The 21938-nt window shown below is 53.9% G+C and overlaps 1 protein-coding gene across 1 annotated transcript; it reads right to left on the bottom strand.

Moving 5' to 3' along the window:
* Window positions 1–1114: 1114 nt before the first annotated feature.
* On the bottom strand, window positions 1115–18594 carry LOC306981941 (receptor-type tyrosine-protein phosphatase-like N). Its single transcript, XM_079581681.1, has 22 exons — window positions 18422–18594; window positions 17151–17201; window positions 11524–11634; window positions 11357–11453; window positions 11113–11248; window positions 10386–10665; window positions 10188–10316; window positions 10055–10086; window positions 9896–9996; window positions 9776–9843; window positions 9556–9614; window positions 9270–9482; window positions 8252–8542; window positions 8031–8178; window positions 3789–3862; window positions 3645–3722; window positions 3439–3558; window positions 2997–3163; window positions 2868–2921; window positions 1894–1958; window positions 1750–1823; window positions 1115–1274 (listed from the first exon to the last, which is right to left on the bottom strand). Exons 1-22 carry the CDS (start codon window positions 18483–18485, stop codon window positions 1203–1205), a joined length of 2484 nt encoding a protein of 827 aa, XP_079437807.1. The 5' UTR covers window positions 18486–18594; the 3' UTR covers window positions 1115–1202.
* Between the last annotated feature and the right edge of the window lie 3344 nt (window positions 18595–21938).

Below are 21938 nucleotides of genomic sequence, written 5' to 3'. Positions count from 1 at the left end.
AGTTAAAGGGACGGAGGCGTAAACAAGACGAGAGGCAAAGCGTAGCGTCCCGGCGCTGAGGGGAGGGCGGCGGCGAGGCGCTGAGGGGAGGCGCTGAGGGGAGGCGCTGAGGGGAGGCGCTGAGGGGAGGCGCTGAGGGGAGGGCGGCGGCGAGGCGCTGAGGGGAGGCGCTGAGGGGAGGCGCTGAGGGGAGGCGCTGAGGGGAGGCGCTGAGGGGAGGCGCTGAGGGGAGGGCGGCGGCGAGGCGCTGAGGGGAGGCGCTGAGGGGAGGCGCTGAGGGGAGGGCGGCGGCGAGGCGCTGAGGGGAGGGCGGCGGCGAAGATCTGGTTTAGTTTTTGAATAAACCGGCTCAGTGACTCTCAACCTATTGGAAATCGAGGTGACTCTTAGTCCCGCCCCCCCCGCTGGGTCAGACTCTGTATAATTATTAACACAGAGTATGTGTGAATGAGTGAGCGCGGGAACGACCGTGTTGGAGTCACTTCCTGGATAAATAAACCTGGTAAAGACAGTTTGGGCTGTTGCCACAGAAGTGAACTCTCCCTGCAGCGTCTCGCCGTCTCTCTCGCCGTCTCTCTCTCCGTCTCTCTCGCCGTCTCTCTCGCCGTCTCTCTCTCCGTCTCTCTCGCCGTCTCTCTCTCCGTCTCTCTCGCCGTCTCTCTCTCCGTCTCTCTCGCCGTCTCTCTCTCCGTCTCTCTCGCCGTCTCTCTCGCCGTCTCTCTCTCCGTCTCTCTCGCCGTCTCTCTCTCCGTCTCTCTCGCCGTCTCTCTCTCCGTCTCTCTCGCCGTCTCTCTCTCCGTCTCTCTCGCCGTCCTCGCCGTCTCTCTCGCCGTCTCCCTCGCCGTCTCTCTCGCCGTCTCTCTCTCCGTCTCTCTCTCCGTCCTCGCCGTCTCTCTCTCCGTCTCTCTCGCCGTCCTCGCCGTCTCTCTCGCCGTCTCTCTCGCCGTCTCTCTCGCCGTCTCTCTCGCCGTCTCTCTCGCCGTCTCCCTCGCCGTCCTCGCCGTCTCCCTCGCCGTCTCCCTCGCCGTCCTCGCCGGGCGCCTCTGTCCTGTCTGCGTCTGGTAAAGCGTTAGTCGTGAGCGTCTTGGTTAAAGGCGGTTTCCTCTCTGGTTTTTGGGGCGGCGTCTTGTTTGGAGCTCAGGCGCAGATGCAGGAGGGTCACGCTGGGGTCACGCTGGGGTCACGCTGGGGTCACGCTGGGGTCACTGAGGGAGGGCTTTCAGGATGGCGTTCACTTCCTCCGCGACGGCCGTCAGCGCGAACTCGAACTGGTCCTGGAGGAAATGAGCATTTAGATCCCAGTACTTTAACGATACTTGCTTTTCGATACTGATGCCGATACCGATACCGATAATGATGGCACGAAATGTAGAAATGTGGGGAATAATTTGGGGATAATTGTGGCAAAGATAAGAAACAAGGTGTCAAAAAAATTGGGAAAAATCTGGAAAAAATGGGAGGAAATCTGGAAAATATTAGTATTAAAAATGAGCAAAACTTATGGGAAAATATTGGTGAAACTAAAAAAAATTGTGAAAAGGATTGTGGAAAAAAATAGGGAGAAATTTGAGGAAATAAGGAAAATATTAGTAATAAATAATGAGAAAATATTGGGGCAAAAATAAGAAAAATGGGGCAAACATTGAGAATTAAAATATATATATATAAAAAATATAAAAATATAAAAATAAATAAATTAACAAAAATCCTGAGTTGAGCTGGGACGCGCGGGTCAGTCCTGCGCCTGACCTTGGTGCGCACCATCCCGAGCCTCTGGTCGCGCACGTGCTCCAGCGTGGCGGCGATGTCGATCTCCTTCACACCTGCAGGGGGCGCACACACTGTCAGAACAACACGAGGGAACAACATGAAGGGGTTAAAGTGGACTCAGACCTTTGGACATGCGGTTCAGGACCATGTCGATCACGATGTAGGTGCCGGTGCGCCCCGTCCCGTCGCTGAGGAGACAGTGCTTTAGTCGAGCAGCTGATGACGTCATGACAACATGTGTCAGGAGGGGGCGCTCTGTTAGGTGCGCCCCGTCCCGTCGCTGAGGAGACAGTGCTTTAGTCGAGCAGCTGATGACGTCATGACAACATGTGTCAGGAGGGGGCGCTCTGTTAGGTGCGCCCCGTCCCGTCGCTGAGGAGACAGTGCTTTAGTCGAGCAGCTGATGACGTCATAACAACATGTGTCAGCAGAACGTCCTGAAGGGGGCGCACCTAACAGAGCGCCCCCTTCAGGACGTTCAGGTTCAGCTCATTATTGACCTCGAATTACCAATTACCTGGTCCAGCCTTTAGCATGAATAATAATGTGAAGTGAAAGCTAAAGTGCTTTACCTGCAGTGCACGATGATGAGGAGGTGAAAGCTAAAGTGCTTTACCTGCAGTGCACGATGACAGGAGGTGAAAGCTAAAGTGCTTTACCTGCAGTGCACGATGATGAGGAGGTGAAAGCTAAAGTGCTTTACCTGCAGTGCACGATGATGAGGAGGTGAAAGCTAAAGTGCTTTACCTGCAGTGCACGATGACAGGAGGTGAAAGCTAAAGTGCTTTACCTGCAGTGCACGATGACAGGAGGTGAAAGCTAAAGTGCTTTACCTGCAGTGCACGATGATGAGGAGGTGAAAGCTAAAGTGCTTTACCTGCAGTGCACGATGACAGGAGGTGAAAGCTAAAGTGCTTTACCTGCAGTGCACGATGACAGGAAGTGAAAGCTAAAGTGCTTTACCTGCAGTGCACGATGACAGGAAGTGAAAGCTAAAGTGCTTTACCTGCAGTGCACGATGACAGGAAGTGAAAGCTAAAGTGCTTTACCTGCAGTGCACGATGATGGGGCAGGAGGTGAAAGCTAAAGTGCTTTACCTGCAGTGCACGATGATGGGGCAGGAGCGTCCTCTGTAGCACTTATTCACTTTCCTGAAAGAACAAAAGCATCACAAAGGTTCAGCTCCAACATGACGCAGGTTAAGGCACAGAAGAGCCGTGTAGTACCGGCGGAAGTCCAGCAGGGGGCGCGTGGAGGTGGGGATGCCCTGGGCCGGCCAGCTGAGGAAGTGGAACTGTGTGAGCGTGCGGGTCTCCTGAGTCTGGACGTTCTTCAGGTAGAAGCTGCGCACCAGGAAGTCGTTACACCAGATGTGCTCGGACACCAGGTTCACCTGCGAGAGCGAGGAGGAGGAAACAGGAAATATAAACAATCTACAGCTGGACTAGAATAAGATAGAATCATATCTCTGGGACTTTCTCCATGACGATGACGATGATGAAGCCATTTATTTGCAAACCATCAGAAATATGCAGAAACATCTACATTTACATCACACACAAAAACAAGATACAACACAAATCTGGTCTGACCTCTAAGCAAATGCACAGAGGCGCAGCTGCCCGGGGCCCCCAACAGACAGTCTTGCTTTGGGCTGTGTGAAAGTACCTCGTAGATGTGGTAGAGCGAGGAGCCTTCGTCGGGCCAGTACCGGTCACACTGCTTCTCTCCGTCCTCCACCAGAGCGCTGAGCATGACGATGACAGTGCAGCCGTTCTCCCACACCATCTGCACACGCCAGGACAGACACACGTGGGTTAAAGCGTGTTCCAGCGGCGGCGAGGGCGGGGGCGAGGGGCGGCCAGGGCGTTTACCTGCCAGAAGTCTGAGATGGTGTGCGACAGCGGGCCCTGCGTGGCGATGTAGGCGGGCATGCGGGGGTCGTGCTCGATCTGCAGGACAGTTAAACCATGGTTATTGTAATAAAGGGGAGGGGACTGGGAGGAGGCGGGGCTTACGATGGGGCTGGCGTTGATGTAGTCGGAGCGTGACGGGTTGATCTCGGCTTTGAGCTTGACTCGGGCGTGGTCGTCTGTAAACACAGGAGGTCAGAGCCCAGGTCACACAAGAGGTCAGAGCCCGCCTCTCAAAGGAGGTCAGAGCCCGCCTCTCACAGGAGGTCAGAGCCCGGGTCACACAGGAGGTCAGAGCCCGCCTCTCACAGGAGGTCAGAGCCCGCCTCTCACAGGAGGTCAGAGCCCGGGTCACACAGGAGGTCAGAGCCCGCCTCTCACAGGAGATCAGAGCCCGCCTCTCACAGGAGGTCAGAGCCCGGGTCTCACAGAGCCCGCCTCTCACAGGAGGTCAGAGCCCGCCTCTCACAGGAGGTCAGAGCCCGCCTCTCACAGGAGGCCAGAGCCCGCCTCTCACAGGAGGTCAGAGCCCGGGTCACACAGGAGGTCAGAGCCCGCCTCTCACAGGAGGTCAGAGCCCGCCTCTCACAGAGCCCGCCTCTCACAGGAGGTCAGAGCCCGCCTCTCACAGAGCCCGCCTCTCACAGGAGGTCAGAGCCCGGGTCTCACAGGAGGTCAGAGCCCGCCTCTCACAGGAGATCAGAGCCCGCCTCTCACAGGAGGTCAGAGCCCGGGTCTCACAGAGCCCGCCTCTCACAGGAGGTCAGAGCCCGCCTCTCACAGGAGGTCAGAGCCCGCCTCTCACAGAGCCCGCCTCTCACAGGAGGTCAGAGCCCGCCTCTCACAGGAGGTCAGAGCCCGGGTCTCACAGGAGGTCAGAGCCCGCCTCTCACAGGAGGTCAGAGCCCGCCTCTCACAGGAGGTCAGAGCCCGCCTCTCACAGGAGGTCAGAGCCCGCCTCTCACAGAGCCCGCCTCTCACAGGAGGTCAGAGCCCGGGTCTCACAGGAGGTCAGAGCCCGGGTCTCACAGGAGGTCAGAGCCCGCCTCTCACAGGAGGTCAGAGCCCGCCTCTCACAGGAGGTCAGAGCCCGCCTCTCACAGGAGGTCAGACCCCGCCTCTCACAGGAGGTCAGAGCCCGCCTCACACAGGAGGCCAGAGCCCGGGTCACACAGGAGGTCAGAGCCCGCCTCTCACAGGAGGTCAGAGCCCGGGTCACACAGGAGGTCAGAGCCCGCCTCTCACAGGAGGTCAGAGCCCGCCTCTCACAGGAGGTCAGAGCCCGCCTCTCACAGGAGGTCAGAGCCCGCCTCTCACAGGAGGTCAGAGCCCGGGTCTCACAGGAGGTCAGAGCCCGCCTCTCACAGGAGGTCAGAGCCCGGGTCACACAGGAGGTCAGAGCCCGGGTCACACAGGAGGTCAGAGCCCGCCTCTCACAGGAGGTCAGAGCCCGCCTCTCACAGGAGGTCAGAGCCCGCCTCTCACAGGAGGTCAGAGCCCGGGTCACACAGGAGGTCAGAGCCCGGGTCACACAGGAGGTCAGAGCCCGCCTCTCACAGGAGGTCAGAGCCCGCCTCTCACAGGAGGTCAGAGCCCGCCTCTCACAGGAGGTCAGAGCCCGCCTCTCACAGGAGGTCAGAGCCCGCCTCTCACAGGAGGTCAGAGCCCGCCTCTCACAGGAGGTCAGAGCCCGGGTCACACAGGAGGTCAGAGCCCGCCTCTCACAGGAGGTCAGAGCCCGGGTCACACAGGAGGTCAGAGCCCGCCTCTCACAGGAGGTCAGAGCCCGCCTCTCACAGGAGGTCAGAGCCCGGGTCACACAGGAGGTCAGAGCCCGGGTCACACAGGAGGTCAGAGCCCGCCTCTCACAGGAGGTCAGAGCCCGTCTCTCACAGGAGGTCAGAGCCCGCCTCTCACAGGAGGTCAGAGCCCGCCTCTCACAGGAGGTCAGAGCCCGGGTCACACAGGAGGTCAGAGCCCGCCTCTCACAGGAGGTCAGAGCCCGCCTCTCACAGGAGGTCAGAGCCCGCCTCTCACAGGAGGTCAGAGCCCGCCTCTCACAGGAGGTCAGAGCCCGCCTCTCACAGGAGGTCAGAGCCCGGGTCTCACAGGAGGTCAGAGCCCGCCTCTCACAGGAGGTCAGAGCCCGTCTCTCACAGGAGGTCAGAGCCCGCCTCTCACAGGGGGTCAGAGCCCGCCTCTCACAGGAGGTCAGATCCCGCCTCTCACAGGAGGTCAGAGCCCGCCTCTCACAGGAGGTCAGATCCCGCCTCTCACAGGAGGTCAGAGCCCGCCTCTCACAGGAGGTCAGATCCCGCCTCTCACAGGGGGTCAGAGCCCGCCTCTCACAGGAGGTCAGATCCCGCCTCTCACAGGGGGTCAGAGCCCGCCTCTCACAGGAGGTCAGATCCCGCCTCACACAGGAGGTCAGAGCCCGCCTCTCACAGGAGGTCAGATCCCGCCTCTCACAGGAGGTCAGAGCCCGCCTCTCACAGGAGGTCAGATCCCGCCTCTCACAGGGGGTCAGAGCCCGCCTCTCACAGGGGGTCAGAGCCCGCCTCTCACAGGAGGTCAGATCCCGCCTCTCACAGAGCCCGCCTCTCACAGGAGGTCAGATCCCGCCTCTCACAGGAGGTCAGAGCCCGCCTCTCACAGGAGGTCAGAGCCCGCCTCTCACAGGAGGTCAGAGCCCGCCTCTCACAGGAGGTCAGAGCCCGTCTCTCACAGGAGGTCAGAGCCCGGGTCACACAGGAGGTCAGAGCCCGCCTCTCACAGGAGGTCAGAGCCCGGGTCACACAGGAGGTCAGAGCCCGGGTCACACAGGAGGTCAGAGCCCGGGTCACACAGGAGGTCAGAGCCCGGGTCACACAGGAGGTCAGAGCCCGCCTCTCACAGGAGGTCAGAGCCCGCCTCTCACAGGAGGTCAGAGCCCGCCTCTCACAGGAGGTCAGAGCCCGCCTCTCACAGGAGGTCAGAGCCCGCCTCTCACAGGAGGTCAGAGCCCGCCTCTCACAGGAGGTCAGAGCCCGCCTCTCACAGGAGGTCAGAGCCCGCCTCTCACAGAGCCCGCCTCTCACAGAGCCCGCCTCTCACAGGAGGTCAGAGCCCGCCTCTCACAGGAGGTCAGAGCCCGCCTCTCACAGGAGGTCAGAGCCCGGGTCACACAGGAGGTCAGAGCCCGCCTCTCACAGGAGGTCAGAGCCCGCCTCTCACAGGAGGTCAGAGCCCGCCTCTCACAGGAGGCCAGAGCCCGGCTCTCACAGGAGGTCAGAGCCCGGCTCTCACAGGAGGCCAGAGCCCGCCTCTCACAGGAGGCCAGAGCCCGCCTCTCACAGGAGGTCAGAGCCCGGCTCTCACAGGAGGTCAGAGCCCGCCTCTCACAGGAGGTCAGAGCCCGGGTCACACAGGAGGTCAGAGCCCGGGTCACACAGGAGGTCAGAGCCCGCCTCTCACAGGAGGTCAGAGCCCGGGTCACACAGGAGGTCAGAGCCCGGGTCACACAGGAGGTCAGAGCCCGCCTCTCACAGGAGGTCAGAGCCCGCCTCTCACAGGAGGTCAGAGCCCGCCTCTCACAGGAGGTCAGAGCCCGCCTCTCACAGGAGGTCAGAGCCCGCCTCTCACAGGAGGTCAGAGCCCGGGTCACACAGGAGGTCAGAGCCCGCCTCTCACAGGAGGTCAGAGCCCGCCTCTCACAGGAGGTCAGAGCCCGCCTCTCACAGGAGGTCAGAGCCCGCCTCTCACAGGAGGTCAGAGCCCGCCTCTCACAGGAGGTCAGAGCCCGGGTCACACAGGAGGTCAGAGCCCGCCTCTCACAGGAGGTCAGAGCCCGCCTCTCACAGGAGGTCAGAGCCCGCCTCTCACAGGAGGTCAGAGCCCGGGTCACACAGGAGGTCAGAGCCCGCCTCTCACAGGAGGTCAGAGCCCGCCTCTCACAGGAGGCCAGAGCCCGCCTCTCACAGGAGGTCAGAGCCCGCCTCTCACAGGAGGTCAGAGCCCGCCTCTCACAGGAGGTCAGAGCCCGCCTCTCACAGGAGGTCAGAGCCCGCCTCTCACAGGAGGTCAGAGCCCGCCTCTCACAGGAGGTCAGAGCCCGGGTCACACAGGAGGTCAGAGCCCGCCTCTCACAGGAGGTCAGAGCCCGCCTCTCACAGGAGGTCAGAGCCCGCCTCTCACAGGAGGTCAGAGCCCGCCTCTCACAGGAGGTCAGAGCCCGGGTCTCACAGGAGGTCAGAGCCCGCCTCTCACAGGAGGTCAGAGCCCGGGTCTCACAGGAGGTCAGAGCCCGCCTCTCACAGGAGGTCAGAGCCCGCCTCTCACAGGTTACTCTCGCTCGCTCGCTGTACTCACAGGGCAGGGAGTCCGGGCAGCGGTTCTTCTTGGCGTTGGCGTCGCTCTGGGCCACAGACGCCGCGCTGGGCTCCGCCTGGTACGAACACAGCGCCTCCCACTCCTTCAGCAGGCGGTCCTTGTTCCGCAGGTGGTCCTCCATGTACGCCTGTGGGACAAACACAGTCACAGCCATAGGAACAGAGTGGACACTGTGGTCAAAGCGAGGGGCGGAGTCTGACCAGGATCATGTGACCGGTGGAGATGTCCATGTTGGCCTGCGCCGGCTCCTCGCACCAGGAGGGGGTGCTGCTGTGCGAGCTGGGGCTGGGCTGAGCGCCTTCACTGAACTGAGAGGAAACGCTGCTGACGCGGGAGTCGGCCCCGCCCACCGCTTCTCCGTAAGCCCCGCCCACCGCCGCTCCTCCGACGCCGGCTCCGCCTCCTCCTCCGGCCCCGCCCACCGCGCCCAGAGCGGCCGCCTCCAGGCGCCCGAACGCTCCTTTGGACGCCATGTGCTGACGACACAGGTCCTGTCAGTCAAACACTCCAGTCTTTACACAAGAGGGGCAGAAACCTGGAACATCTGGAACATCTAGAACATCTGGGTACTCCAGTATTACCCTGTACTCGAGTCTTTACACAAGAGTGGCAGAAACCGTGTACACATCTGGAACATCTGGTACTACAGTATTACCCTGTACTCCAGTATTACCCTGTACTCGAGTCTTTACACAAGAGTGGCAGAAACCTGGAACATCTGGAACATCTGGAACATCTGGGTACTCCAGTACTACCCTGTACTACAGTCTTTACACAAGAGTGGCAGAAACCTGGAACATCTGGAACATCTGGTACTACAGTATTACCCTGTACTCCAGTACTACCCTGTACTCCAGTACTACCCTGTACTCTAGTATTACCCTATACTCGAGTATTACCCTGTACTACAGTATTACCCTGTACTCTAGTCTTTACACAAGAGTGGCAGAAACCTGGAACATCTGGAACATCTGGAACATCTGGGTACTCCAGTACTACCCTGTACTCTAGTATTACCCTATAATCGAGTATTACCCTGTACTACAGTATTACCCTGTACTCGAGTCTTTACACACAAGTGGCAGAAACCGTGTACACATCTGGAACATCTGGGTACTTCAGTATTACCCTGTACTCCAGTATTACCTGGTACTCCTCATACTGGAGTATTACCCTGTACTGGAGTATTACCTGGTACTTCTGGTACTCCAGTATTACCTGGTACTCCTGGTGGGTGAAGGGCCCGGCCTCTGGAGCTAAGCCCAGTTTGGAGGCTGCCAGGCGGGTGGCGTGATGGCGGAGGCAGGCGATAGTCATGGCCGCCACCAGGACGCTGCCCACACACGCCATGATGACCAGCGTGGCGAAGGCCCAGCGCGACCGCGGAGGCTGCATCGGGGTCGCCAACGGCAACGCCTTCCCCTCGTGCCCCTGGAGGACACAGAGGACGTAATATACAAATAATATTATATATATAAATAAAGCCTTCAGCAGATGTTCTCACCTCTCTGAGGTTCTGCAGCATCTGGATTCCATCTGTCTCTGCAAACGTCTTCTCCACCACTGGACAAACACAACTCTGTAAGACCACAGGAGGACCACAGACCACAGGAAGACCACAGGGACCACAGGAAGACCACAGGGACCACAGGAAGACCACAGGGACCACAGACCACAGGAAGACCACAGGGAAACCACGAGAAAGAAACAGAGACTTTTCTCACCGGCTTTGTCTGCTGAGATGTTCTGGGAGCTGGGTTTGATGGAGAACTTGAGCGCCGGCTCCACCGCACTGAAACAGTGGGAGTTTAGTCTGAGTTTATTCATTTATGTCCCAGTGTTACCTTTTGTTGTGCTCCTCTTGCTCCCGGTTTAACTCTGGGCTCTTGGACTCAGACGGGTTTAAGGAGGAGCTGGACTTGTAGGACATGGAGCCTTCTGTGAACTGGAGATCAATCAAAATCAACCTAAAGCTTCTCTTTGGGAAATGTGAAAGATCGTACCTTCTTCCCCGACGGGCTGTTTCCATATTTATCTGAAAAGGAAAAAAACACATCATAGTTTATCGTCTGATCCTCCACAAAGAAACCAAACTGTGCCTCGTCGCCCCCTGGTGGCTGTGTGTGGGAGCCGCACCTTTGTCCGGGCTGCTGTACGAGCGCTGCAGACTGAGCTGTTTGAGAGTCGCCGGCAGATCCTCGGCCTGTCCGGGGTCAGACTGACCGAACTGATCCAGGAGCGAGGCCAGAGTCTGGACCGAGTCGTCTGAGGACATGAGACCAGGTCGTGTAAGGACAAGAACATCACGAAGACCTGCTGGAGGCTCAGACTCACCGCTGAACCCGGGCAGAGCGCCCAACTGCTGCTGGACCTTCTGACTCTGCTGCCGCGAGGCCAGGTCCTGACCGTAGTCCAGGGGGAAGTCCAGGCCCAGGTCCGGGAAGAAGGAGCCGGAGCGGGAGGAGGGCGCGGCCAGGTACGACACCAGCTCCTGGAGGATCTGCTGGTCCTGGTCCGAGGCCCCGGGTTTGAAGATCGGCCTCTGGTCCAGGGAGTCCAGGGAGTCCAGGGAGTTCAGGGAGCGCTCCTCCTCGTCCTGGAACCTGAACGGCTGCTGCACAAACGCAAAAACAAGAGGATCATGAGGAGTTCACTCACAAACTAACCCTGATCTTCACAATACGGAGTTTAACTGTTTTAGACATTTATTCAGATACAAATGGACAATATCGAGTTTTCTCCAATGTCAAGAAGTTTGAAAAAATCAAACATTGGGAAACATTGGGGGAGAGTGGGGGAAAAATAGGGAAAGAAATAAATGAAAAATAGGGAAAGAAATTCAGGGAAAGTTTGAAACAATAGACAAAACATGTGGAAAAAACTGGAGAAAAACAGGGGAAATCGGGGAAAAAAGAGAGAAAACAAAGAAAGAGTTAAAGAAAAATTTAGCAACAATGTGGAAGAAAAAGGCAAAAAACATTGGGAAAAGTTAGGACAAAAAAATAGAATTTTGAAAAAAGAGGTAAAAATTGTAGCCAAAGATGAAAGTGATTGCTTGCACCTGTTTGTAGGAGTAGGGGTCCCCCAGGGGGCTGCGCACGGACGACTGGGACGGCTCCAGAACCATGTAGTCCACAAACTGCTGCAGGAGGTCGTCGTGGTTGGAGCGCGGCGCCGGGCCGGACGCTCGCGCCGCCCTGGTGGACAGAGGAGGGAGGTGTTTGATGTTCACGAGCAGAGTTCATTTAGCTTTAGTCTGTGGAACTTTGCAGGACAAACATCTCAGTAATAAAAGCTCTGCTCACAGTCGGGGTCTGTCCGGGCCCCGGGCCCCGGCCGAGGGGACTCTGCTGAGCTCTCGGCCCACGACCAGCTGCGTCAGGTCGTCTCTCCACGTCAGGCCTGAGGGAGGACGCTGGGTTAGACACAGACTCAGAAAACAGCACAGAGGAGGAGGAGCGAGGAGGAGAACCTTGGTCCATGAGCTCCTTCAGGACCTGCTGCAGCCTGTGGAGCAGCGGGACGGACACCTGGTACTGCAGAGCGGGCTGGTGTGGACTCTGGCACTGCCCGAACAGACCGTCTGAGGGACACAGGAGAACACAGGAGAACACAGGAGAACACAGGAGAACACAGGAGAACACAGGAGAACACAGGAGAACACAGGAGAACAGTCACAGGTTTGGTTCTTCTCAAACAGAGCTATGAGGGACAATGTGGACGTTCAAAAGTTAAAGTAGAAAAAACCTGCAGCTGAAAGTGTTTTTGGTAGAGGTCGACCGATATGGGTTTTTGTAAGGCCGATGTCGATATGCCACCGATATTTCTGGCCGATATTTAAAGGGGGGGGTATTATGCAAAATGGACTTGTTCCGGCTTTCCATCATGTTATTCTGTCACTCCCTCATTAAAAACATGGCTGAAGTGTTGCCTTGGCACATTCACGTATTTCTGAGTAATCTGTAAAAACTCTGATGGCGGCCATTTTAGGGATAGGTTTGCCTGAGTCCTCCTAGGAACGCCCCCACCTCCTGGAGACGCCTCCGAGCTTTGGTCACCAGCCGAGTAACCAACCACTGCTCCTCAGCAGAACCCCCTCCCCACTGATGCCACAGACAGCGTGTGGAGGGGGCGTGTCTAAAGGCTCAGAGGTTCTTAAAGAGACAGAGGCCTATTTCAAGACATTCACTACAGCCATTTTGAGAGAGACATTTTATACAAGGCAGTTATTCTAATTTACTGCATTTACAGACCAACAGAAGGTTTGTCATCATTGTAGTGAGATATAGACTGGTGCTATGGGACTGACAAAAGCAGAACACCCCCTCTTTAAAGCAGAACACCCCCTCTTTAAAGCAGAACACGCCCTCTTTAAAGCAGAACACCCCCTCTTTAAAGCAGAACACCCCCTTTTTAAAGCAGAACACCCCCTCTATAAAGCAGAACACCCCCTCTTTAAAGCAGAACACCCCCTCTTTAAAGCAGAACACCCCCTCTATAAAGCAGAACACCCCCTCTATAAAGCAGAACACCCCCTCTTTAAAGCAGAACACCCCCTCTTTAAAGCAGAACACCCCCTCTTTAAAGCAGAACACCCCCTCTATAAAGCAGAACACCCCCTCTTTAAAGCAGAACACCCCCTCTTTAAAGCAGAACACCCCCTCTTTAAAGCAGAACACCCCCTCTTTAAAGCAGAACACCCCCTCTTTAAAGCAGAACACCCCCTCTTTAAAGCAGAACACCCCCTCTTTAAAGCAGAACACCCCCTCTTTAAGGATGTCTGGTCTATAATCATGTGTATGAAGCTTCTAAACCTGGCAGCACGGTGGCACAGTGGTTAGCAGGTGAGCAAGAAGGTCCCGGGTTTGATTCCCATCTGGACGTTCTGCATGTTCTCCTCACGTCTGGGCAGCTTTCCCACCACTAAAAACATGTACAATATGTGCATGAAGGAATGATCATCGACGTGTGCAGACGTGTGCAGATGTGTGCAGACGTGTGCAGATGTGTGCAGACGTGTGCAGACGTGTGCAGATGTGTGCAGACGTGTGCAGATGTGTACAGATGTGACAGCGTCAGGTTCAGTCTCCCCCAGGGGAAACTGGAGTCACACATGTGACTCACCATCATGAATGTACAACTGTCTCACTAAGTGCTTTGTGACCAAATAAAATCGACCCGATATATAAATAACCCGATATATCGAGCATCGTTTTTGTGTTTTTGATGAACATGTACAGTGACAATAGATGAACATTTCTTTTAATGCTTTTGAATTCCTCACAGAAAACAGTTCATGAAACTGATGAAAGGGCTGGATTTAAGATCATTTCTGCAGATGAGCAGGTTTGGATTCATGTTCTCACTCATGTTCTTCCTCATGTTCTTCAGTAAATGAACTCTTCCTCATGTTCTTCAGTAAATGAACTCTTCCTCATGTTCTTCAGTAAATGAACTCTTCCTCATGTTCTTCCTCATGTTCTTCAGTAAACTCTTCCTCATGTTCTTCAGTAAAGTCTTCCTCATGTTCTTCCTCATGTTCTTCAGTAAAGTCTTCCTCATGTTCTTCAGTAAATGAAGTCTTCCTCATGTTCTTCCTCATGTTCTTCAGTAAATGAAGTCTTCCTCATGTTCTTCCTCATGTTCTTCAGTAAAGTCTTCCTCATGTTCTTCAGTAAAGTCTTCCTCATGTTCTTCAGTAAAGTCTTCCTCATGTTCTTCCTCATGTTCTTCAGTAAAGTCTTCCTCATGTTCTTCAGTAAAGTCTTCCTCATGTTCTTCAGTAAAGTCTTCCTCATGTTCTTCCTCATGTTCTTCAGTAAAGTCTTCCTCCTGTTCTTCAGTAAAGTCTTCCTCATATTGAATGTAATAGAGGTTTCTGAAGTCTCTTCTTCCTCTTTCTTCCTGCGCCGTTTCTCCGTGGGCAGCGGTGACTCATCGCTCTCAAACAAACGCCAGGGACACGCCGCAGTGATGCCAGCGTTGCCGCGGAGACGGACCCCGCTGCCGCGCCCCGATTGGCCCGTTCGAAAGCCTCGGCGTGACGTGATTGGCCGACGATGTTGTTTACCTTTTCATCTGTCCTTCTTTCTGCTGGGCCACAGGAACAGGAGGAAAACTGTACCTAAGGGCCTGAGTCACGCTCAGAGTTTAGATCTGCTTTAGTCAGAGCCAGGTTTAGATCTGCTTTAGACAGAGCCGGGTTTAGATCTGCTTTAGACAGAGCCGGGTTTAGATCTGCTTTAGTCAGAGCCGGGTTTAGATCTGCTTTAGTCAGAGCCAGGTTTAGATCTGCTTTAGACAGAGCCGGGTTTAGATCTGCTTTAGACAGAGCCGGGTTTAGATCTGCTTTAGACAGAGCCGGGTTTAGATCTGCTTTAGACAGAGCCAGGTTTAGATCTGCTTTAGACAGAGCCGGGTTTAGATCTGCTTTAGACAGAGCCGGGTTTAGATCTGCTTTAGTCAGAGCCAGGTTTAGATCTGCTTTAGACAGAGCCGGGTTTAGATCTGCTTTAGACAGAGCCAGGTTTAGATCTGCTTTAGTCAGAGCCAGGTTTAGATCTGCTTTAGTCTGAGCCAGGTTTAGATCTGCTTTAGACAGAGCCGGGTTTAGATCTGCTTTAGACAGAGCCAGGTTTAGATCTGCTTTAGACAGAGCCAGGTTTAGATCTGCTTTAGACAGAGCCGGGTTTAGATCTGCTTTAGACAGAGCCAGGTTTAGATCTGCTTTAGACAGAGCCAGGTTTAGATCTGCTTTAGACAGAGCCGGGTTTAGATCTGCTTTAGTCAGAGCCAGGTTTAGATCTGCTTTAGACAGAGCCAGGTTTAGATCTGCTTTAGACAGAGCCAGGTTTAGATCTGCTTTAGTCAGAGCCGGGTTTAGATCTGCTTTAGACAGAGCCGGGTTTAGATCTGCTTTAGTCAGAGCCAGGTTTAGATCTGCTTTAGACAGAGCCAGGTTTAGATCTGCTTTAGACAGAGCCAGGTTTAGATCTGCTTTAGACAGAGCCGGGTTTAGATCTGCTTTAGTCAGAGCCAGGTTTAGATCTGCTTTAGTCAGAGCCAGGTTTAGATCTGCTTTAGACAGAGCCAGGTTTAGATCTGCTTTAGACAGAGCCGGGTTTAGATCTGCTTTAGTCAGAGCCAGGTTTAGATCTGCTTTAGACAGAGCCAGGTTTAGATCTGCTTTAGACAGAGCCAGGTTTAGATCTGCTTTAGACAGAGCCAGGTTTAGATCTGCTTTAGACAGAGCCGGGTTTAGATCTGCTTTAGTCAGAGCCAGGTTTAGATCTGCTTTAGTCAGAGCCAGGTTTAGATCTGCTTTAGACAGAGCCAGGTTTAGATCTGCTTTAGACAGAGCCGGGTTTAGATCTGCTTTAGACAGAGCCAGGTTTAGATCTGCTTTAGACAGAGCCAGGTTTAGATCTGCTTTAGTCAGAGCCGGGTTTAGATCTACTTTAGTCAGAGCCGGGTTTAGATCTGCTTTAGTCAGAGCCGGGTTTAGATCTGCTTTACACAGAGCCAGGTTTAGATCTGCTTTAGACAGAGCCAGGTTTAGATCTGCTTTAGTCAGAGCCGGGTTTAGATCTACTTTAGTCAGAGCCGGGTTTAGATCTGCTTTAGTCAGAGCCGGGTTTAGATCTACTTTAGTCAGAGCCAGGTTTAGATCTGCTTTAGTCAGAGCCGGGTTTAGATCTGCTTTAGTCAGAGCCAGGTTTAGATCTGCTTTAGTCAGAGCCGGGTTTAGATCTGCTTTAGACAGAGCCAGGTTTAGATCTGCTTTAGTCAGAGCCAGGTTTAGATCTGCTTTAGTCAGAGCCAGGTTTAGATCTGCTTTAGTCAGAGCCGGGTTTAGATCTGCTTTAGTCAGAGCCAGGTTTAGATCTGCTTTAGTCAGAGCCAGGTTTAGATCTGCTTTAGACAGAGCCAGGTTTAGATCTGCTTTAGTCAGAGCCAGGTTTAGATCTGCTTTAGTCAGAGCCGGGTTTAGATCTGCTTTAGTCTGAGCCGGGTTTAGATCTGCTTTAGTCAGAGCCGGGTTTAGATCTGCTTTAGTCAGAGCCGGGTTTAGATCTGCTTTAGACAGAGCCGGGTTTAGATCTGCTTTAGACAGAGCCAGGTTTAGATCTGCTTTAGACAGAGCCAGGTTTAGATCTGCTTTAGACAGAGCCAGGTTTAGATCTGCTTTAGTCAGAGCCGGGTTTAGATCTGCTTTAGTCAGAGCCGGGTTTAGATCTGCTTTAGACAGAGCCGGGTTTAGATCTGCTTTAGTCAGAGCCGGGTTTAGATCTGCTTTAGTCAGAGCCGGGTTTAGATCTGCTTTAGACAGAGCCGGGTTTAGATCTGCTTTAGTCAGAGCCAGGTTTAGATCTGCTTTAGTCAGAGCCGGGTTTAGATCTGCTTTAGACAGAGCCGGGTTTAGATCTGCTTTAGTCAGAGCCAGGTTTAGATCTGCTTTAGTCTGAGCCAGGTTTAGATCTGCTTTAGTCAGAGCCGGGTTTAGATCTGCTTTAGACAGAGGCGGGTTTAGATCTGCTTTAGTCAGAGCCGGGTTTAGATCTGCTTTAGACAGAGGCATTTTAGATCTGCTTTAGTTTTTTAATAAACTAGTTAGAAGAAAAATCATACTTGTCCTTGTTTTTGGGGTTCAAAGCTCAGTAAATCAGGCCAGAATTAGATATTAAAAAGCTTCCAGATGTGGTTGAGTCTGTGAAGTGTGAGTCTTAAGGAGACACTAAAGTGCAGATGTTTCTCCCACAAAGGAAAGACCCAAAATGGCCGACACATGTGCCTCAGTTACACCAGGTCTGTTTGGAGGAATGGACCAAAACTCATCCAATGATTGTGAGAAGCCTGTGGGACTGTATGTTCTGGGTCATACGTTCTGGATCTGCTGCTGGTTTCAGGTCAGGCAGGGAGACAAAGTGTGTGTAAACATCTGGTTCCTGCTGCATCTATAAAGAAGATCATGTATTTCGCCTGATTCTCACGATGTTTCCGCCATATTTCTCGAGTCCAGATCGTTGCGCTCTATGTTTCTAATCGATTACACATTCACCGAGAGGGAACAGTTTGATCTGAGATAAAGGAAGTTCTCACCATCGCTGCAGAGCTGGTCTCCATCGCACAACGTCTTCTCAAATAAACAACCTGGAAACAAGAGGAGACACAGTCAGCTCGTTCCTCTGGCACTGGTGACTACAGCTTTTAGGAGTTCACAAAATAAGAGAACATCAGAACCAGCAAACAGAACAATCATGTGTGGAACATCTGCAATGGTTCATCATGTGAAGAACAGATGTGCTCGGTTCAGGGGGGGTGAAGAGCTCCAGAGCTTCTGTTTTCTTCTGAGTCATGGTGGCTCCGTGTGTGACTCGTCTGAGCGTTTTAGCGCCGCTTCTGCCGCTTCTGCTCGTGGAGACAGATTTGAAGCGACGGAGACGCCGCGGGTTAGAAACACGTCAGAACCATCTGTCCGAGAGTCCGGGACGTGTGGAGCTGCAGGTCCCTCAGGTCCCTCAGGTCCCTCAGACCAGGGATCAGACATGAGCAGAGGAAACACATAAGGCCCCACACTGCAGGTCAATCACAAACCAACACTTCCCCATCGTCTAGAACCAGAAAACAGAACAATGGGGGGGAGATATCGGGTTCATCTCCAATGTCAAGAAATGTAGGAAAAATGGGGAATCATTTGGGGGAAAATTGGAAAAATTGTGGAAAATATTATATGAAAAAATGGCTAAATATTAGAAAAACAGATTAAGAAATGAGTAAACATTCAGCAAAACACTGTAAAATAAATGTGTAAAAATGGGGTAAACATTGGGCACAAATCCTTTATTTGAGCTCCTTAATGCTGCTCCTGGACCTAAAGAGTCAAGATGTTTTTTTGTTCCTGCTTTTATACTTTAATGTTTTCTTTGTCTTCTAAAACATAAACTCTTTGGAGCCAGGCTTGGTCAAAGTGCTCATAAGAACTGCTGTTTACTAAGTGTCTCTGGAGCCGCCCCTGGCCACCAGGGGGTGCCATTACAGCACTGCCATTGGCTTTGGTTTCTTTCTTGTTTTTATCTTCTTTTGTGTGACTTTCCTGTATTTTCGTTGCTTTTAGACTCTTTTAGATTTGGATAAAGCCACACGTCATCATGAAGACTGTTTCAGCTGCTCCTCCTTCATAAACACGTCTGCGTAAGTGCTCGCGCAGCTCGAGCGAGGCTTTTACGCTAATTGCCGTTGCCATAGGAACCGCCGGACACCGTGACGTCACGCCGCAGTCGTGATTCACCGCGTGCAGGTTTGAGCCAGACGGAAGTGCGCCTCCATCATTTCCAAATGTCGAATACAAACATGAAACACGAACAACTCACCGTGTTTGGAGCACGAGGCGGACAGCACGAGGCACAGGGCCGCCCAGAGCCGCGCGGACCTCATGGCACGTGACCATCCAACGGTCCAAGCGCGAGGAGCAGAAGAGGAGCAGAGGCTAGTTCCCCATCTTCATCCTCCGCACGAGAGGCTGCTGTAAATGAGAGGGAGGAGGAGGAGGGACAGAGTGCTGCTGCGCGAGGAGGGAGGGAGGGGGGGGACGCACAGAGGGAGGGGGGCGCGCTCACAGCCGTCAGAGGGAGACTAAACAATAGAGGAAATATAGAATCCAATAGTTTAACCTCTTAACCCCCGCCTGAACCAAACACACGTTCTTCAGTTCAGCTTTACTCAAATCAAGAAGCAACAATAACGTGACGACAAAGTGAGGAAACAGTTCCATTCAGATGTTTGTAGGTCTTAGCTTTCAAATGACTTGTAATGACTAATGTATTCCAGTATTTTGAGTAAGTGAAGTAGTGACGACGGTGAGAATGGAGAATAAGCCACAGTCTCTGATTCACATTGATTTTATTCACATTTGCTGCGGTTTAAAGGAAACATCAGCTCCTCTTCACAGTCAACAGGCTGTTGGCACTCGCTCTGTCCCGCTCTGTCCCCCTCTGTCCCCCTCCACGCCGCTCTGTCCCCCTCCACGCCGCTCTGTCCCCCTCCACGCCGCTCTGTCCCGCTCCACGCCGCTCTGTCCCGCTCTGTCCCCCTCCACGCCGCTCTGTCCCCCTCCACGCCGCTCTGTCCCCCTCCACGCCGCTCTGTCCCCCTCCACGCCGCTCTGTCCCCCTCCACGCCGCTCTGTCCCCCTCCACGCCGCTCTGTCCCCCTCCACGCCGCTCTGTCCCGCTCTGTCCCCCTCCACGCCGCTCTGTCCCCCTCCACGCCGCTCTGTCCCCCTCCACGCCGCTCTGTCCCCCTCCACGCCGCTCTGTCCCGCTCTGTCCCCCTCCACGCCGCTCTGTCCCGCTCTGTCCCCCTCCACGCGGCTCTGTCCCCCTCCACGCCGCTCTGTCCCCCTCCACGCCGCTCTGTCCCCCTCCACGCCGCTCTGTCCCCCTCCACGCCGCTCTGTCCCCCTCCACGCCGCTCTGTCCCCCTCCACGCCGCTCTGTCCCCCTCCACGCCGCTCTGTCCCCCTCCACGCCGCTCTGTCCCCCTCCACGCCGCTCTGTCCCCCTCCACGCCGCTCTGTCCCCCTCCACGCCGCTCTGTCCCCCTCCACGCCGCTCTGTCCCGCTCTGTCCCCCTCCACGCCGCTCTGTCCCGCTCTGTCCCCCTCCACGCGGCTCTGTCCCCCTCCACGCCGCTCTGTCCCCCTCCACGCCGCTCTGTCCCCCTCCACGCCGCTCTGTCCCCCTCCACGCCGCTCTGTCCCCCTCCACGCCGCTCTGTCCCCCTCCACGCCGCTCTGTCCCCCTCCACGCCGCTCTGTCCCGCTCTGTCCCCCTCCACGCCGCTCTGTCCCCCTCCACGCCGCTCTGTCCCCCTCCACGCCGCTCTGTCCCGCTCCACGCCGCTCTGTCCCGCTCCACGCCGCTCTGTCCCCCTCCACGCCGCTCTGTCCCGCTCCACGCCGCTCTGTCCCCCTCCACGCCGCTCTGTCCCGCTCTGTCCCCCTCCACGCCGCTCTGTCCCGCTCTGTCCCCCTCCACGCCGCTCTGTCCCGCTCTGTCCCCCTCTGTCCCCCTCCACGCCGCTCTGTCCCCCTCTGTCCCCCTCCACGCCGCTCTGTCCCCTCCACGCCGCTCTGTCGCAGATACACTGATGAAGCTGAAGCGTGATCACATGGCACATGGTTTGAAACATAAATGAAACATGGAAACTCCATCACTCAGAGCTTCATTTGGCTTTGACTTTCCCCTCACTCGTTCCTCCCACAGACTCTTAAAGAAGTTAAAGATAAATATGTAAAAATATGACAAATGTGTTGTTGCCCGTGTGGCGAGACGTTCACTTTTCTCTTTAAACACGTCATTTCTACATGATCATGAATAAATCAAACACGTATGTCGGCGCTGCAGAGAGAGAGAGAGAGACTGGAGCTCAAACTGAAACACAATCCCGACCATAGTTTCTTCTGCTGCTCCTCTCGTCCCTCCAAACCAAGCCGACAGCGCCCCCTGTCTGTCACAGGCCTCTTTCCATCCCACTCTTGATATGTCACTATAATAAAACACACATTTAAACCCGGCTCTGTCCGTCCTTTAGAGTCTGTTCATATTTAGATCCTGAATCCACAGTGAAAGTCTCAGCGTGACATTTCCACCTTTTCTCCTGCAGCGACTCACCTTCAAACACGTTAATAATAAGTTCTGGAGGACTAAAGTCTGAAAGTAAAGTCTGAGGTTTGTGTTTCTCGCTGTAGGACTAAAGTCTGTGGTTTGTGTTTCTCGCTGTAGGACTAAAGTCTGAAAGTAAAGTCTGAGGTTTGTGTTTCTCGCTGTAGGACTAAAGTCTGTGGTTTGTGTTTCTCGCTGTAGGACTAAAGTCTGAAAGTAAAGTCTGAGGTTTGTGTTTCTCGCTGTAGGACTAAAGTCTGAAAGTAAAGTCTGTGGTTTGTGTTTCTCGCTGTAGGACTAAAGTCTGAAAGTAAAGTCTGTGGTTTGTGTTTCTCGCTGTAGGACTAAAGTCTGAAAGTAAAGTCTGAGGTTTGTGTTTCTCGCTGTAGGATTAAAGTCTGAAAGTAAAGTCTGAGGTTTGTGTTTCTCGCTGTAGGACTAAAGTCTGAAAGTAACGTCTGTGGTTTGTGTTTCTCGCTGTAGGACTAAAGTCTGAAAGTAAAGTCTGAGGTTTGTGTTTCTCGCTGTAGGACTAAAGTCTGAAAGTAAAGTCTGAGGTTTGTGTTTCTCGCTGTAGGACTAAAGTCTGAAAGTAACGTCTGTGGTTTGTGTTTCTCGCTGTAGGACTAAAGTCTGAAAGTAAAGTCTGTGGTTTGTGTTTCTCGCTGTAGGACTAAAGTCTGAAAGTAAAGTCTGAGGTTTGTGTTTCTCGCTGTAGGACTAAAGTCTGAAAGTAAAGTCTGTGGTTTGTGTTTCTCGCTGTAGGACTAAAGTCTGAAAGTAAAGTCTGTGGTTTGTGTTTCTCGCTGTAGGACTAAAGTCTGAAAGTAAAGTCTGAGGTTTGTGTTTCTCGCTGTAGGATTAAAGTCTGAAAGTAAAGTCTGAGGTTTGTGTTTCTCGCTGTAGGACTAAAGTCTGAAAGTAAAGTCTGTGGTTTGTGTTTCTCGCTGTAGGACTAAAGTCTGAAAGTAACGTCTGTGGTTTGTGTTTCTCGCTGTAGGACTAAAGTCTGAAAGTAAAGTCTGAGGTTTGTGTTTCTCGCTGTAGGACTAAAGTCTGAAAGTAAAGTCTGAGGTTTGTGTTTCTCGCTGTAGGACTAAAGTCTGAAAGTAAAGTCTGAGGTTTGTGTTTCTCGCTGTAGGATTAAAGTCTGAAAGTAAAGTCTGAGGTTTGTGTTTCTCGCTGTAGGACTAAAGTCTGAAAGTAACGTCTGTGGTTTGTGTTT

This window comes from Gobius niger, assembly GCF_951799975.1.
Source record: "Gobius niger genome assembly, chromosome: 23".
Classification (NCBI taxonomy): domain Eukaryota; kingdom Metazoa; phylum Chordata; class Actinopteri; order Gobiiformes; family Gobiidae; genus Gobius; species Gobius niger.
This window is presented reverse-complemented; position numbering and strand designations above follow the sequence as displayed.

Excerpts from the sequence above, each read along its gene's own strand:
- LOC306981941 (XM_079581681.1), bottom strand. The coding sequence starts at position 18,485 with ATGAGGTCCGCGCGGCTCTGGGCGGCCCTGTGCCTCGTGCTGTCCGCC. Across the intron at positions 10,666-11,112 it reads ACCCCTACTCCTACAAACAG|CAGCCGTTCAGGTTCCAGGA; the intron begins GTGCAAGCAATC and ends GCGTTTGTGCAG. Across the intron at positions 8,179-8,251 it reads CCACCGGTCACATGATCCTG|GCGTACATGGAGGACCACCT; the intron begins GTCAGACTCCGC and ends TTTGTCCCACAG.